An 18942-nucleotide genomic window follows, 5' to 3' on the forward strand; every position below is an offset into this window, starting at 1 on the left:
GTTACTGTAGAAGTCGAGGAATGACATTTCTCTTCATTTATACTGTGATGTGCTCTTATTCTTATTATTATGCTGAATGATAAGTCGATTCATTAATTGGTCAATCAATAGAAAAATAACCACTCATTTCTACTATTACAAAAGTCTGTTAATCATCCAGTTATTATATAAACGTCCAAACATTTCTAAATTCCAGCTTCAATTCTGTGGATTTGCTGCTTTACTTGAGACAACCTTGTAACTAATTGGTGTCACTCTGAGCTTTAGGAAATCGTGATAGACATTTTATTAACGAAACAATTTGATGAATTGAAAAAAGTTGAATTTATTCTTCTCTAAAAGACTTTCAACAAAACCTGACCCTTATTCAGGGCTGTTGTATTACATTGCATTAGTTCTAGGGATGTGTTCCTAATGAATAATAATACATATTGAGAGGCCGTGGTGTCTTACCAAAACCGTAGTAAACATGAACAAAATTCCTGGCTGAATTATTCTAAAGACTTGTTTTATGGCTAATATTTGTTTCTCACATCTCCCTCCCTCTTAATCCCTCCAGTCTGCCAGAGCAAGGACATCCGGAACAATGTGACCAACCTCCAGTCGTTGGAGAACTGCACCATCATCGAGGGCCACCTGAAGATTCTGCTCATGTTCAAGACCAAGACTGATGACTTCCGGGGCCTCAGCTACCCAAAGCTGCGAGTGGTGACCGACTATGTGCTGCTGTTCAGGGTCTACGGCCTGGAGGCCCTGAGCGATCTCTTCCCCAGCCTGACGGTGATCCGCGGAAGCAACCTCTTCTTCAACTACGCTCTTGTAATTTACGAGATGCTGCAGCTGAAGGAGGTGGGCCTCCACAGCCTCATGAATATCACCAGGGGCGCTGTGAGGATCGAGAAGAATCCAGACCTGTGCTACCTGGCCACCCTGGACTGGTCCAAGATCCTGGACACGGTGGAGGACAACTATATCATGGCCAATAAGAACGACCGAGAGTGTGGAGACGTGTGTCCCGGCACGGCCCAAGGCCAGACCGTCTGCCCACAGAACACCATCAACGGACACTTCAGGGGACGATGCTGGTCGCAGAACCACTGCCAGAGAAGTAAGTGTATCTGTGTCTTAATGGATGATAACAGTGGAGAGCTTTCGTGTTTTTTCTTTTTTTCCCCTCATATATTTACATTCAGTGTGACTCGCACTTAGCGAAGATATCATTATCGCTGACGTCCATAACGGTCCATAAATCTTCTTAGAAGTCATAGAAAATAAGACGCTCCGTAGTTTTCTTCAGTATCAAAGTAACCCAGTGATAGTCGTCTGTACCTCCATAGGAACAGTGCAAACAGGAGCTGTCATTAGCTAATTTGGCATACTTTTTAATGGTTCCAATTTGTCCCAATGTAAAATAATGCAGGGTAAAAATAGCTCAAGTTGTAGCCCACAGCTAACTAAGCGACTCCACGGCTTTATTACAATCGGTATAGGTGGTGTCAGGTGTTTTAACCAGCCGGATATACACGTTTATCTCGGAAGCATTGGACAAATCTCCATATTGACTGACATGATAGTGTAGCACCTTTCCAGAATCCATCACGCTGCTCATTGTAAAGTGGTCCATTGAGACACATAATGATAATATGCGCTGGAGATTTTTTTTTTTTTCCTCCCCAGAAATCAATTGAGACGACTGATGTTTTCATTGCAAATGGTTTGTGTAATGATTTCCATGATGCGGAGGGTTGCTCCTGATATCAGCAGCCAGGGGTCGCGGACTCCCTCTGATTAACATTCATTGACTGCAGCGTCGTGGGCAAGTGTTCGGTAATTGTAGGCTCGGGATCTGCTTGATGTGTGGAATGACTCAACTGCATTGTTGAGTCCGGGAACTGCGAGCTCAAAGGTAGGCATTGTGGCGTAAAGAAAGGGGGTTCGATCGAGAGAGCCGATGGACGGGAATAAACAGTAATGTACACTTGTTTGTTAAATATTGCACAGATTTTCTCTCCTTTTTGATGGAAACGAGCTGCGGGTTTGCTCGGCGCTGCAGCCAGCTGCCAGTATGCCGGCCGGTCTTTCCTCTCCCACCATAAACATAGAGAAAGGCTTCTATTGTAAGACACACAGAGAGAATGATTATTATTTTTTGAAGGCGATTATAGCTTGTGTTGTATTTTTCTCTTCTGTCTCTGTGTCTGACAGAAAGGCCAGCATTCGAAGCACAACGACCTCGGCCGTGTTTATACTTTAACATCGACTGTTGCAGCCAGCATATAATGTTGGCTCCTCGATTTTCTGCCAGGACTCACTGTTGGAAAAGTAACGCAGGTTATGTCTTCTCTCCAACAAGTTGTACAGTATGTCTAAACGGTGAGGTTATAACAAGCATTTTTAGCATTACAGAGGAGGAGCGATGGCACTTAAGATTGTTGGAAAACTTGATACAATTAATTAAGAGCTCAAAATTCATATGTAAGGCAAATGAAGAAAAAAGCCATTTGTTGTTGATATTTGTGAAGACCTAGGCCTGTATTTACCAAAGCAAATGTTTTTGACCTAAGGGAAATATAAATGTTGAAATCCTTCACTTTTACTTATGAATAAATGCTATTGTGAAAACTTCTTTCATGAATGAAAAATACCTAAATTTAAGAGAGTTCCAAGTAGATTTTAGATGATTGCAGTTCAGACAGAAGTGATCACATCTTTTGGAGTGAATGTGCAAAAACACATCGCTGGTTATAATGAGTTATACGTTAACTGAGGCAATATGTTTCCTTCAGAAGTGGTGGTAATTTCCTCCTATTATTTGCATTTGACTTGAACATTCGATCGGATTTCACACCACATTTCTGACTATTTCCACTTTTCGTGCAAAGTCACACTCTGCTCCAGTCAATGTTTTCACTCCTACGTTAAGTGAGTGTTATTCTGAGATGTTTGATAGCTACGGGCCCTGGATTTGATTTCAAAGACAAAGCTCTTTTTAAACCATTAAAAAAAAAAAAGAAGAAAGAAAGAAAGAATGTGGACCGATTAACAGAAGCGGGCGCTGGGTACATGTGCGTTCATGTCCGGGGAAAGCGGGTATGACGCCGTGCTCTGCGTCACGCGACGGCCTCCAGTTTAGTCGAGAGCTGCGTTTCAAAGACGGAGACATTTCCAGAACATGATGCAACGGCTGTTCGCCCCTGCGGCGAGCCAGTGCGAGTGTACAGATGTGCACATGAAGTGTTTGTTAAATGCGGGCGAGTGTTCGTGTGAGTTTCATATGTGCGCGCTAAAGTGCTCGTCCCCCACTGGAGGTGAGAACCACGGTTCCTCATTTCCATCGACCCTTTTTAGACGACAGCCGCGACTTTTAATGCTTTTCTCAAATCAGTGTTGTTCTACATTCTACTAAGTACAAATAGTGTAGCAGCTCTTACAGCAGTAGTAACAGTATTATTAGCAGTGAGTTTACGTGTTGTTTGCCTGCCTGTGCAGGGATACACGATGAAACACGTGCTGGGTGGTGGTGGTGGTGAGAGGAAACTGTAGGGTCGTTAATTAGAGCTTTTGTAAATGAAAACTCACAGTTTACAAACTTAGACGCACATATACACGTGTGTGCGTTTGCAGGGCGGTGGAGCGTTAGATTAGGGAATTATAGTTAATGTGTGAGTGGAAACTGTGGGGTTTGTTTTTGTTGTGTTTTTACAGGGTTCCATTTGCCTTAGGTAAGAGCCGAGGGAGAGCCTGCATTCCTCTGATCCTACACATGCTCCTTACCAGCAGGAAAACCACTGTGTGTGTGTGTGTGTGTGTGTGTGTGTGTGTGTGTGTGTGTGTGTGTGTGTGTGTGAACCAAGACAAGTCATGTTTAACTGCGCAGGGCCCTTAAGTAACTTGTTGGCAATCCAAACAGCCTGGAGAGTGTATGAGATCTGACATTCACGGCCCAGTGTTGTTTTCTCTGTTTTGTATGTGTGTGTTTATCTGACGCACACATGCATCTCATGTGTATGTGCCTCCAGTATATCTACAACGCTGTGCAGGTAGTCGAGGTCAGCCCAGTAGTGGGTTTTGTCAAGTGCATTCAGGCTGCAATTTCAGGCTCTGTTGCCTGATTGAATGTTGGCGGTTACTTGCTTAGAGTACATTTCGATCAACGCTGGTAGTCTGCTTTATTCGGGCTGTGTGGTGTTGTAGAACAGGGCATTGTGTTTTTTGTTGTTGCCTGAATCGGTTGAAATGTATACGAGCGGTGGATTCTTACCCGTCCCGCACGTGCCTCTCTGCGGCTGACCCGCCACATGGATGTCCCCGTGGAAAACAGAGAATGAGAAGAATTGTTTATTATTTATATATTACATGATTGCTACTGGAGTAGAAATACCAGATTGGCATGAAAAGGAACACTTCTAGAAGAGAAGGGGAGGGTTGTGAGGTGTGAGGTGTGAGATCAGTGACGTGCACGGATAACTGGCACCCGCTTTAACAGGATGTGCAGGCATGCGGCGTACAACTTCTGCACCCACATGTATGCACATGATGCATCCAGGATGAGTAGAATGACTAAAAATAAAGTTTGTGCTATCATACTTTGATATTAAAAATGTTGGCCCTGGTCGCCGTGGTTTGGCACTTCCTTTCTGTCGCCGGCTCTTTGCGGTCTTTAAACTTATTGATTTGGATTTGAGATAAATGTAGTATTTAATCTCTTATCTAATTTATTCCCTTTATTAAAAAAATAATAAAGGCATTTTAACGTAAGGACGGGTGTTTGTTTTGTCAGTGGGACCTTTTTAAATGGTGTTCAAATTTAAAAACAAATAGAGAATGAATAAAAAGGAAGCAAGAAGACTGAACGTATAGACGAGCTCTATTTACAGAAGAGAGACGGAGGTATAGTAGACAAACACAAAGGCAGACTGCTGGTTGGAAAGCAAGCACACAAGACCGAGGACTTTAACAAAGGAGAGGTTACGGGAGAGAAAAGGGACAGATAGAAAGGAAGTACGGGTAATATTCACAGATGAGAGAAAAAGGGGATGGGAGCAAACACTCGATCTCCTGTTTAGATAAGGCTCTGTCTGTTGCCGAGGCCTGGCACACCGTGTGCAGCCTCACAGACACCGGCCAGCACTGTGCTTGCACAACTGACACACGCGAAAACACACACACACACACACGAGCAGGAGAAGAGAAAGCTTTCCAGGTCAAAGTTCCCTTTGCCTACGTGCTTTGTTGTTTGCTGCGATTGTTTTTTTTAAGGCACACAAAACACAGCTTCACCTTCCAGTGACAAAAGCCATAGAGGGGAAAATGCCCTCTCTACATCACACGGACCACTTTGAGACCGTCGCAGTCAAGACAGGTTAAACCTGCACCGGCGGTCGATCTAAATGGGTCAGCGTGCGTCATTCGGCACGGCTTTGTGACCCTCCTTCTGACCAGAGTTGAACACGGGTCGGACTGCCCGGCTATGAGCGCGGCTTCTCTGCTGGGGATGGGAATTTAGTTTTGTCCCATGGACGCTTTTAAAAAGAGATTCAACCAACTTCCAAGCTTTTTTTTGAAAAACGGAGAGGGAGGCAGAGAGTCCTGTTGAGCAAGAGAAAACGAAAACAAAACTTTATGGTGTTTACAGTACTGTATGTAATTCTCAGTTGCTGGAACTTCATTTCCATGGAGCTACAGCTGTAGTCTGTGAGCGGCGATAAACTCGTGCCGGCAGTTTCTGAAAACATAGAAAGAGCAGTTTATGAAAGCATGTTCAGAAGACTTTGTATTTCTACTAAGGGTTATTAAATAATAGCATTGTTTTCTGTCTGTCTTAAAACGATACTCGCATGCCTACGTGTATGTTGAGAGAGCTATTGGATTGCATCTCCGTTCCAGTAGTTTGTAGGTTTATTTGTGTCCCGGCAACAGATCTGCATAAAAATACCAAAACATGTCCTCCGACTGGGAACAAAGTCTGTTGAAAACACAAAGAGGGATTTTGTATTTAAACGATTTTAAAGACTTCAGGAACTCAACGGTCCCGGCCAAGAAATACACCCGCACATAACCCCTCGCAGCACCACAAATACACTTTGGTTTTGTTTTGTACAGATTATATTGTGTGTTTCCCCTGCTTTCAGTCTTCATGGTAAGCTAACAGACAGCTATGAGAATCATATCAATCTTCTGATTTAACTCAGAACAACTAAGCGAATAACTCATTTCCTATACGTTGAACTATTCCTTTTGTATTTATATATTTTGCATCACTAGACTGTTGATCATAACGTGATACTCAGCTGGTCATGTGAATTGTCGTCAATGACATTTCCATCAGTTTTATTTCTCATGCTAGCAAAATGCAGTGGACAGTGGATGTGGATAAGATGAGGAGCCAGGAGGGGAAGACAAGGGGGTTGGGCAAAGCAAAATAAACAGAGCAAAACAAACAAGTCAAGTTTGAAGTGTGGCTCCCAGGTACAGACACAGACACGCACTCAAAAAAAAAAACCACACACTCACTTTTGCCAGAGTGCAGAGTGGCCAAGCTAGAAAAGGACAGTATGAAGGATGGAGGCGCTAAATGAAGCGTGCTGTTGGCCTGCGCCCACAGCCAAACAAAAACACTTAGCCAGCCCCGCCTCTTAATTGGGGTGTAAAAGTGTCTCCGCTCAGGCTGCTTCCCCACTCACGTCTCGTTCGATCTCTTCTCCGTTTCTGCAGTTGTTTCTAATGAAAAGTAAATGAAATAGTTCTCCAGAAGCTGCCGTTCTTAATTAGCCATTTAGTGCTCGGCGACACGGGGAACAGGAGCACACAAGGGGAGCGTTGGGCTCTCTCTCTAAGCGTCTTCATAGTGAAGAAACACCGCAGGATGTTTGTGAGAGTCCAACAATCCTCGCCGATGTTACCGACTAAAAAGTTAAGGCTCATTTATAATCAAAAATTACACATCACTAATTTAGAATTACTCTAGAGGGAATAAAAATGACCCAAAAGTCCCAGATTTATTGAATAACTTCATTGTGTTTAGATCTTTGTGTCATTGTTGAGCAGGACTGGGTGCCACTCGACATCATTTGATACAAACGCTGAGATGACACCTGAGTTTTGGCACCGATTTTAGTTTAGTTTTAAAGCCCAGCCATAATTGTAAACATTTCTAAGCAGATGACACCCAACCGGTACTGGCCTGTAAAAGTAATATTCAGATCATAAATATAGGGTACATATTGTAAACTATAAATGTCCGCATGTGTATGCGAAACAACAGTCACGAGAGTTAGAATTGGCTTTGTGCACATTCAAACGCTTCATTAAATTTGATGCGTGAAGCAACAACCGTGTACATATATTGAGTCACCGCTCTCAACTCCATCTGGAGGGGACGGCTTGTTGTTTTTCCTGTCTGCCAATCACCCATCTAGATCACACGGGCACAAACACACTCTTTACCTCTGGTGATCAACAGTTACGATGGCTGTACTATAAAGACAAAAGGAAAATATATACAGTAACTCCATATTTTGCTGACGTGTCGAACATTTTCTTGAAAGGCAAGCAAATAATGGCATTCTGGATTCATGTGAACTTTGACACCGATGCTTTTCCAGTGAGAGGCGACCAAGTTAGAAACGCTATCTTTTGCCGTCTTCTCCCTCACTGGAATTAACTCTGCTGCCTGGAAGTGGAAGCTCACTTTACAGCTGGGAGGAAAACCAAATCGGAACATGTACCGGCTGCACATATAGGAATATATAGTGTTCTTTATCACGTGCCATTTTAGGGACATGTGGTGAGGTGTAGGACCTGAGAGAGTCTGGCACACATAAGTTCACATCAGCATTAGGGTTGGGGCTATATTATTAGAGCCAAAGTGATTGTCTGGCTGTTATGATCCAGTTATTAGATAGTTATTTGCCCTGCTAAGTTTGTGATTCAAAATTCCTGATTTTGCAGCACATTTAAGTCAAACATATTGTGCTCTCCTGAAGTGAAACATTTCAACTTTTTGACTTCCTTCTGTTCATTCAAACAGGAAAAAGTAGAGAGCACACTTGAATGATGGTATTTGAATTGTTTTTAATATCCTTCTTTGTTCCAAGTCCTGAGTAAAGTGAATTACAAGTGATGTGGTCCTGATGGCGATACACACAGAAGAGAGATGCGAACATCTGCTCTCATCTTTCTCTCCTTTATTGCTATAGACACCGACAAGCTCCTGTTTGATGCTGTCCATTTGTGATAGCTTCTCCGTGGCGGCTTGCCTTAGATCAACACACACTCACACACACACACACACACACACACACTCACTGGTGTTTGAATTACCATTGGTGTCTTATAAGGGACAACGAGTGTGAGGGAGAGACAAAAACTGAAAGGGAGGAGAAGAGGGAGGAGAGGAAGGATAGAAGCAGACAGATGGAGAGGGAGAGTTAGTAATTGTGCTCTTGTGTTTTCCTTCCTGGCAGCTTGCATCCTTGTTAACAAATCCAAATTAACTTTGATAAGCTGGCATCGGTTGTGTGCAAGTGCAAGTGCATGTGCATGTGTGCGTGCATTTCCCTCTACCCGCTCCATTTGTGCAGTGAGTGCAGTAGCAGGCAGGCAGTGCTAGCCGAGTGCCCCGGGGGATCTGGAAAAGTCTCTCTCCTCTCTCCTCCAGCTCATCAATGGACGGGCACTCCCACATCCTGCTCTACACAGAGCGCACACGCGCACACACACACACACACACACACATATACACGTGCAATCGTAACGGTACACTTTCAGATAGACACATGCACAACAAATGCACACTTGCACACAGGGCCAAGTGGAGCACAAACATACTCTCTGCCCACTATTCTAACAGCGGATTGGCTGTAAGTGGAGAGAGGATGGGGGCTTCTGAGGATACCAACATGCTGGAACAAGATGTGTGGCTACTGTTGCCGCACTGTGTTTTCAGTATCAAGAAGGAGAGAGTCATTCCTTATCTCATAATACTTTCTTCTTTTGCATTTCTTAAGACTACACGCTACTCATGTTCACATAGGACAAGGGGCTGTTGAGAAGGAGGCTGGTATACCTTCCTAATGAGGGTGATGGTTTGACTCCCTCTGTGTGCACGAGTGGTTTGGTGTGTGTGAGCCGTAGAGGAAGGCATGTTGACAGGCAAGCGGTTTGTTACAGCCTGAGCTGTCTGTGAGGACTTCCTCATTACTTCCTGCCTTTGTCCGAAACACTTCCTACTGCCGAGCTGTACAACTGGGCCCTGGGGGGGGGGAGGCCTGTGGGCAAAGAGAGCGGGGGTAGGGGTGTTATTTACATGTGGGGGGGGGAAGTTAAACGAATGGATCACAGCTCTCCAGATCCGCAAACCCTTAACAGAAATGCCGAGCTCTGACAGTGCTGCAAATGTTCATTTCATGAATCGCTTCGCAAGCCTCCAGCAAACGCGAACCCTAAGGTTGTAAATCAGTTTGTCAGAAATTAGAAGACAGGCAGCCGGGAGGAGAGGCGAGCTGCAAGGATTGAAGTGTTTGTGTGTGTGAGGGAGCAAAAGAACACTACCCGCCCTCTCGTCGAGGGAAGGGGATTCTTTTCAGGTGTTTGGCCAGATCGGATGACATCAACACTACACACACACACACACACACACACATCATGCACACTTGATAGTGAAGACACAGTCTGATCAACAGTAGCACTATGTACTAGTGTTTATTGTTACGGTCCAGTCTTTACATAGCATACCCTCCCAGCACCAGTAGCCACAAGATCTACAAATAATGAAGTCAATAATGTAACACTGACACGGTCATCAAACTCACTTAAGTCCTGTGTGGATGCATGCACAGTATTATGTTACGTGCAGCGTGTTGTGGTGGTTTCACTGCTCTTATTTACGCTCTAAAGGGGTGCCAAAAAGATTTTCAAGATTTTGTGTGAAGGAATTAATTAAATGAACTGCTTCATAAACTGCTTCATTGGAGCTGTGTATGTTCATGCTTACATGATTTCAGAATGTAGAGGTGTAACACCTCACCACAGCTACTCGTATGTGCTGTATTTGGAACACATAATGCTTTATGCTCCATCAAATACTTTGAATTTCATGGGTGGCTTTGAGGCGGTGCACCGGCTCAGCTGAAGGGTGTTTGAACATTTTATATTCTCAAGAATTTTACATCACCTTCTTGGGAAAAGCAGAGTTTCCAACATGTTGGAAATGTATCCGTGTTGGTGTGTACGGGTTGTGGAGTTCATGCTTATCTGACACCGAACACATGGAAGTTATTAGTATGCTTTCCCGTTATTATTTCTTTATGTTTTCACCCTAGTTTGCTCCAGCAAGTCAAAACGGTTGTAATTAAATCTTGAAAACATGCGTGTGCTAAATGAAGCTCTCAGAAATCAGCGTTGTGTTTCTAAACTGTTTCTTCCTGAATTGAACTTGTTCATCCTCGTATGACCCCCCCCCCCCCCCCCATCCTCGATGCCGCTTCCAAACCCAACTCTTGCCACGTAGTTCTGTCCAGACCCAGCTCACTGAGCTGAATGTCATGTCCTTGGCTTTCAATGCATTTCTCTTTTCCTTGAACCATTTAACGGATTCTTCTTAGCAAAACGAATAAACAAAGCACCTTCCAGGGAGTCGGGCCCGACCCAGAATGTGTTAGGTGTCTGGGAACGGAGCGTAATTCTGATTAATTAAACTGAGCTTTGATGGTGACCACCACCCCTATGCGGGCTTTAATGGTGCAGTCCAGAGAAACTCTGTCTATTTAAGGCACTACTTGTGACACTAGGCTCGAGGGCTCTGTGGGCGGGAGTGACGGACAGACATTATTGGGAGAATGTGACCCTGAGTTCACCCGCCCAGGTCAGAGGTGAGCAAGTAGAGGATGAGGGGAGGAGGAGAAGTCGGGGCCAATGGGCCATTTGCTATCCATAACTATAGGGTATGACATGGTCACATACATGCATACACATGTGCTCAAACACACACACACACACAGTCCAGGAGGACTCACAAAGACGGGAAGTGCCAATGTGGAACATGGACGTGTGTGTGTGTGTGTGTGTGTGTGTGTGTGTGTGTGTGTGTGTGTGTGTGTGTGTGTGTGTGTGTGTGTGTGTGTGTGTGTGTGTGTGTGTGTGTGTGTGTTCATAGTATTTTTGCCTAGCAGCAGGGGCACACAGTGAGATGTACGTTTCTTTTTCCTCCTCTTCATAACCTGCTCTACTGCTAACATCTAGACACAGAATCATCATTTGTGGCTGCGTCACCCCTACACGCTTGGCATCAGTACACAGACTGGCGTAGCGCCAATTTTGCAAAACAGGTACTTTCCTCTGCATCTTGCACTACTTGTTGTGGCATCTGTGTTGAGACTTGTAGCATTACTCGGGAGCTGCTAGAAGAAATCTGTAGAATCTATAGTGAAACAACAAACCTGAAAAAAATGTTTACACGGCAGCAAAAAAAATGCGAGTGAACGTAACTTGTCGGATAAACAATCAGATGAATCTCGGTGCCAACGGTGTGTTTGTGTGTCACACAGGAAATGAAGATATGAACCTCGGTTTAGGTATCGGACAAAGGCTGAGTGGAGGTCACAGCATGAGGTGGTGAAACCGGCGGCTTTAAGTTTCCTCTCAGGCTAAATCTGTAGCTCATGTCACATCATCCTTAAAACAACCTTCATTGAATATTCATCTATTTTGTTGTCTTATGTGTCATTTTATTCTGCCTCTCCACTGGCCTGAACAGTCCTGAAGTATTAAAGTGATGTTGTAACAACATTCAGGCCTATAAGTCCACTATGTTATCTCCACTTTTCCTCCTGATGGCTTGAATGGCAATAGACAGCTATAAAATGCTGTTATAATCTTTCTCTCCTCGCCTAAACGCATCGCATGAGGACAGCAGAGTGGTGACAGAGTTATAAGACTGCAGTAAAAATGGCTGCTGCTATCTTGCAGTACAGCATCTTTATTGAACAGTAGTAGTAAATTGTAGCACAGGGGAAGACTGCATTCATGCTCATAGTATGCATTCCCTGCACTTCACCATCTTTCCTCCTCCTCCTCCTTCGCTGCAATTTGATAGTGCCGCTGCCCTCACGAGAATGGAATGCGGTTAATATATTTTTACCAACATGGCCGGGATGTCTAGTCGTCTAATCATGTGTAGAAAAGCCTGCAGAAAGCATCAGACGCCGCCAAAACAGCGTGATGAAAGAGAGAAGAAATGGTCTTTCCCCGTCTCTTTCTTTTTCTCCCTCCAATTCTCTTCCCTGTTGCTCCACCTTATGTTGAAAGATCCTCCCTCTGCACTCCCTCCGCCTTTTTTCCTTTCTATCCCTCTGTTCCTTTACTTTGTGCTCTCTCCCCCCCCCCCCCCTTACTTCCCCTTTCACTGTGGTATGCAGACATGCAGGAATTTCTGGGCCTCAAAATGATAGACCAAACTTGTCAGCCCTGGCTCCTGTTACTAAAGATGGCCGCCCCGGCAGTGTGTGTGCTTGTGATTGGTGCATGTCGGAGTTACTCCCCGTGTGATTGGTTATAACATGTTTGTTCACAGTTCTTGTGTGTTTTTTTTGAAAAAGGTGTGACTTTCAGTTGTTTTTGTTTGTATAAGGTGCAATTTTCATCTCTAATTTGTGACTGCAGTGCTTAGTGACCGTGACTCCTCCTCCTCCTCCTCTCTGTTTTCTCTGCTGCGCAGTTTTGGCTTCAGAGACGTATGTGTTGGTGCAAGCTGCTGTGTTTGTGTCTTCTCTGTTTTTGTGTGTAAATGAGGGGCGTGTCGCTTGGAGAAGAAGACAGGAGCTCAAAGTCTGGCTGTAGCTTAGAATGTTTTTTAAATTAATCTCCAAATTTCTTTCCTGATTAATCAACTGATAGTTTGGTCCATAACATGTTAGAAAAACAGGGATAATGCCCAAAAGTGACTTCTTCAAATGTTTAGTTTTATCTGTCCGAACTCCAAAGATATTCAGTTTACTATCAAATAAGAAAAAGAAATACAAGAGCTGCTTTATGGTCATAGCTGCAGCTCAGGTCATAACATGTGCAAAGCATGTGAAATGACAGAAGAGATCCTCGTATACACTTTAGCTTGTTCAGTTTTAATAAGATATAAACTAATGTAGGATTGAGTTCATTTAAAATGAGGCGCTGGCAGAGCCCTTGTAGAAAAAGATGAAACACAGTCACATTCTGTGTCTATGGAGCCGTTAGATGAACTCATTATAGAGTAGGGTGGTATAATTTATCTTCCCGTTTCATGACATGCTAACTAATTTAATGATAGTTTCGGTGCTCCATATGGAACTCTGCCAGTACGCCGAGGCTGCACCCAAATCAAAATGTCCGCTTCTATTATCTGCTAGTACACGTATGTATCGAAGATGACACTGCGTAACACCCATAGCTTGTCCTTTTAATATAGACCGTGAGCTAGTGAGCTAGTCTCTTACGACGCATGTGTTTGTGTGTGTATCACCAGGCACAATGACGTCCAGCCCGGGCTAATATTTAGCATGCCTTGGCTGCTGCCTCCTCTCTCCAGTGTCTCCTGCTCTGGGCCTTGTGATGGCAATTGTTGCAGCTAAATAAGGTTCTGCTCTGCTCGCCGTCTGTCAGCCAGACATACTGCACTCTGCTGTCTGCGCCACAGGCACTCACAAGCGCATGACACAGATGACGCTCGCAGCTATGTTTTGCTGGCGTTTTGGATGATCCGTGGCGCGCTTGTGCGTGTGCACTGTGTACACCCATGTATCATCTGACTACCCCCTTCTGCGATTCGTATATCTTGACAGAGATAGAGTGGTATGAGTTTTTTTTGTTTCTTTTCCTCCCATGAGGAATGTTGCCGTCATGTGCTGCCGGTTCTCCTCTTTTACTTTGCCTGTGTGTACTGTACTGTACCGACATCTGAGCGGCACAACCAGTCCACCTGCAGGTCTCTAGCCAACTAACCCAGATCACAAAAACGACCATTTTGGAGCTGCCTTTTCCTCAAGATAAGAAACCAAGGGGACAAACACTCCCAAGTGAATTCTTCTTCAGTCGCAAAATTAACTTTTTTCCCAATTGTTTTAGATCTTTGGAATTAAAAGATTGATTGGGAAACTGAGGTTTCTGACACATGTGAAAACAAATGACTACATAAAATGTAAGCCCCCCCCAGGAGGAATGCTGGTGTGTGTCCCCCTTATCGCCCACCATCTCTCTTCCTGCCGCCTGCCTCGACCGATCCAGGCAGAGGGGCGCCCCTCTGGCCAATTCCACTAAACTAATTGGTGCGCAGGGGCTTGTTGGTAGAAGGGAGTCTGGGAGCAGAGGTGAATATCTGTTTGTGTATGTGTGTGCATGGAGGCAGGCCAGAGTCGGGGCCTATTTAGTGTGTTTGTGTGTTTATCCCTCAGTTCCTCCCAGAGCAGGAATGGGAACACCGAGGGAGGAACTGGGCGTGGCTCCTATTAGTGGGAAAACATTTACTTGCAGATATTTGTTGTTTGTTCCAGTTAAAACTGTGGAAATAATATAATTACATCTCTTTATAATGTGAAGAAACAACAAAGAATAAAGGAAAAGGAAAAAAACACAATCAGAAAATTTAGAAAATGCTATCGACACCAAATTGCCACACAAAGCTAATTCAAATGGATCCAATACCAAACATTTATGAAGCTTATCATAACTCATGAGATCATGTCAGAGGTTTGTATTGAAAGGTGTTTCCAGAATACATGTTTACACCCTCATTCAGAGTAAATGACCATAGAGTTTAATGGATTGATGTGGAAATGAATTGATCCGTAATTGTGTGGGAGTGGAGGTTTGAATCAAAGCCTGAGTGTCCAGCAGTGCACTTTTAAACAACTCGGCCTGTCTTTAATGGTTCTGTTAATGCAGTCCAAAGTCAGCACTCTGCTGTGTGTGTGTGTGTGTGTGTGTGTGTGTGTGTGTGTGTGTGTGTGTGTGTGTGTGTGTGTGTGTGTGTGTGTGTGTGTGTGTGTGTGTGTGTGTGTGTGTGTGTGTGTGTGTGTGTGTGTGTGTCCCCTCTTGAGAGCTGGTTAGCCGCGATGGATGCAGAGAACAGCTTGGATGACAAACCCCGCCCCCAGTCCTGTTTGATGGGACGTATGTCTGTAGGAGGGACTGTCTGGCGCTCCAGAACTCCATACTGTGGACAGTATGTGTATGTGTAGATAGAGACAGATGCTCCAGTCTCTTCGTCTCATGTATACCGCTGACAGAGATAAATGTGCCAATAGTACTTTTCTGGACTGCAGAAAAATAGCTGTGGTGATGTATGGCACTCTAGCGATGACCGTGTGAGAGAAGATTTGCTGAAGCTTTTCATTTACTTATTGTTTTACTGATATTTATTTGCTTTGCTAATTCAAACAGCCGAATAGCTGAATTTATAAACTAAACGTGATAGGTAAAGGATGAGTAATCAAATGAAGATCTGCATCTCTAGTTAAAGTATATGTGAATAATTAGTCATCCCAGCTCCGAGCAATACCCTCTTTTATTCATGACCAACAACTAATCAAATGTGCAAGTGACCAATTTAAAACAAAGTAGTAGTTTCCTATCCTCCTTTGTGTATCGTAATATTTGCTCTACACACACACACACACACACACACACAAACACACACACACTGTCAACAGGTCCTTCAGTGAACGCTAGCTACAGCTGCTGATAGCATCAATCACCAATACCTGTTTACTGTCTCCTGTTAACCGCTGTGCCCCTGACTGCCCAGGCTCTCCCCTCTGCACTGATTTAATTTAGCCCTCATTCTACTTTTTAAAATCTTATTAAAAAGACACACACACACACACACACACACACACACACACACACACACACACGTGGCTGTGTACCTCTGCCTGTCCAATGTTCTGTGGCAGAGAATCACATCTGTTATACGGTGGTGTTGTGGTGTTGTGGTGTTGAAGCAAGTATTATATTTAGAAGCTGACCACAGAAACGTGCACAGTAAAAACTCACCGAGCAGTTTGTTTTGGCTTGTTTGTTATTTAGGGATTTCGGCAAGTTAAAAACAATGGAAGGATCGGCACGTTTCACATCCTCACCGAGCACACATTAAATGTCAATACATCTTCTCTTTGCTAAACCAGGGACGACAGATTGAGTATGAACTGTCATTTACTATGTTGGCCTTGCAGTACACAGCCTACTTGTTATCAGTGGCGTGTTGCTTCAGCGGTCGTTCTGGTTACAATACAGTTTAGTCTTGTAGAATTGTCAAAGTCATATTTGTAATGTAATGGGATTCAACATCATAACCTTGACAACCTTAAGTCAACCGCACCACTTTCACCCACTCTAAAGGCATTCTGTCTAGTTTAGAAGATCAGGTCATATATAAGAGTGCAATTCTCATACTAGAGTCCCAACGACCACAAGAGTAAAATTCCTCCTATTTTTCAGCTGTTTTCATTCAGGAATTTCTGAATAAAAAAAGTAGATATGATACATTAAAGCTGAAAGTTTAATATCTTTGGGGATATATGACACAGTGGTTGTGAGCGGAGTGCTGGACCTCAGTCAGATATTCTTTACTTCCGGTAAACAAAGGTTTCTTCTAAGTTGTTTTTAGTGTGATTTTGAATGAAGTGTTGGTATCACCGGCCAGTGTTTGTTACAGAGACAGACAATCAAGATATTGAAATTGCAATGGGGAATTTTTTTTTTTTTTTTAGAAAAATTGGATTTTGTTCAATTTGTCTTTGTTATTTATTCCTGTTTTATTAGCAGCAGCAGAGGTAAAGCTTTCTGTGAGGCACAGGTAGTGTCAGTTTGTCTCTCTGTTTACCCCCCGGCTGCTGTGTTTCAGTGAAAGGCTTTTCTCTTTGTGTGCCACCCACCCACTCACCCAGGCTGCCTGCCTGCTAGAGGGGCCTCTGTTGACAACACCTGCACCCCCCCAAGGATAAGCAGGGCCTCTTTAGTCCCCTGACACCCCTTTCTCCTTCCCAATGTATGTGTTGTGCGCCTTACTCTTTGTCCTACACTCTGGTGTACATATATTATGGATGTGCATACACACACACACACACACACACACATATGGACACATGGTACAAGCGGGTACGCCTCATTGGTTGGACCCTCCCTCTCCAGCAGTCGTCCCGCTGTGTAAATCCTTCAGCTAGGGTTTTCTTTTCAGTCAGGCCCCTAAAGGGACGCCATGTGCCTGAGCTTGGCATGTAGCTGAGGCTGGAGCCTGAGCTGCAGCCATAATAGCTCATGAATGGTTTCAGATGAAAAGGCACCTCCTCCACTGTAGTGCCCGTAGCCAGAGACGTGATGGGTGTAAGTGGGTATCAAACATGAGTAAGGGCACTTCCAAACTTGTTGCAGGTAGTGGAACCTACAGCGTATTGATTCTTTTCTTTTGTTTGTTTATTTGCTTTCTATGTTACGGTCAAATTTGGACTGCACACACCAGGATCGAGCAGGGGCTCTCCTAAAGTAGCTCACTTCCCCTTTTCTATAGATAACAAACATGAACATAAACTTGATAACACAAAGTCACTTTGTAAACTTGTTTGAATTTCTACCCAATCAAATGTACAGACCCACCCCCTACGTACACAAAACTATTGTTCTCCAATCAGTCAATTACAGGAGTTGCTCTGCTTTCAAGTTAAGTGACATCAGTGACGTCTCAACATTCGGCGATGTCAGCAGGCTAGCAAGGGCTCGCCAGGTTTGTAACAGAGGCGACGACTGCGGTGGTTGAAACGTTGTTTAAGGACCATAAAAGTAAGAGAGAAATTATGTCTCCTATTGGCAATACAATTAGCTCTCAGAGGAAAAAAGGTTGGGGACCCCTTGGATAGAGGATCAAATCAATCTAAGCTACAAAGCACCCGAAGGCACTGAAGGCCTTGAGCACAACTCTTTGTTATAGGTCAACAAGAAGTGTCGTAGATGTGTAATAAACCCCGATGAAGACACATGTTGGTCGCAAAGCGTCGGCCACTTCAAATGTATTTGGCCATGTAGAATGAAAGCATGTTATTTTTGCTCAAACTCATAAGTGTGCCTTTTTTAAGGAGACTTGCAATTTGTACAATGTCGAGACCATATTGAACCTGGAAAACATTTATTAAACTTTGATGTCATGAAGAGTTTCGCAGTTTTCAGTTGTACTTTCTTAAGTAAAGATGATAAGTAAGATATTAACATAATCATAATTTTGTTTTAAAATATATATTCGCATAACATTAAGGAATATTAATTCTGTGATAGAAACATTTTTGAAATATGAATCAGAACTGAATATAACCCTCCTTAGGTAAGTTGTTTTTGAGGTGACGCCCTGCGAATTCCTGTACCAGGAGAGAAAAACAGGCCTGCGGGGAGGAGGGGGGGGGGGGGTTCAAAGCGAACTGATCAGACTGAGTGAGTGAGGGACAGGAGGACAGAAACAGAGAGCTCTTTACCCTGGACCGCTGAATCCATGCTGTTTGGCTGTGTTTTTTTGCTAATCATTTCCCTCGTGGTGGTCTCATGCGTGCATCCTCCTCCGTTTCTCTGTCCTTTATGTGTCGTCCCTCGCGTCAAAGCGTTTCTCCGGCTCTCCCTGTCGGCTCCTTCCCTCCTACCCTTGAGCTTCGTCCTCCTGCCTGGCCTCCCTTCCTCCATCCACCGCTCACTTCAATCGTGCATCTGTTTCGATGCATTCCGTTTGCGTATCATGCTCTGTTTTCACATGCTGCATCAGCCCTAGCCTCCATTCCTCCCTCCTATGTTCACTGAGGGCATGTCAGAGCACAGCATGAACCGATAGGGTGCTGGAAGCATCTGATTACGGCCCGTCCACCTCACTATAGATGCTGCTTCGTGGAGGCGTACAATCTGCTCGTATGCTAGATTGTTGTTGTTTGCTGAAGCTTG

General features: G+C 44.1%; 1 protein-coding gene across 4 annotated transcripts in view; it reads left to right on the forward strand.

The window, feature by feature from the left end:
- Positions 1-18942, forward strand: part of insrb (insulin receptor b) — a 73055-nt gene that overhangs the window by 19737 nt on the left and 34376 nt on the right. For all 4 annotated transcript variants that reach the window (XM_076087982.1, XM_076087983.1, XM_076087986.1 and 1 more), the window contains one exon: positions 560-1108. In XM_076087982.1, the coding sequence (XP_075944097.1) occupies positions 560-1108 (549 nt within the window). The remainder of the gene's footprint in view (positions 1-559; positions 1109-18942) is intronic.

This window comes from Anarhichas minor, unplaced genomic scaffold, assembly GCF_050575085.1.
Source record: "Anarhichas minor isolate MPS153535 unplaced genomic scaffold, ASM5057508v1 ptg000010l, whole genome shotgun sequence".
Lineage (NCBI taxonomy): Eukaryota > Metazoa > Chordata > Actinopteri > Perciformes > Anarhichadidae > Anarhichas > Anarhichas minor.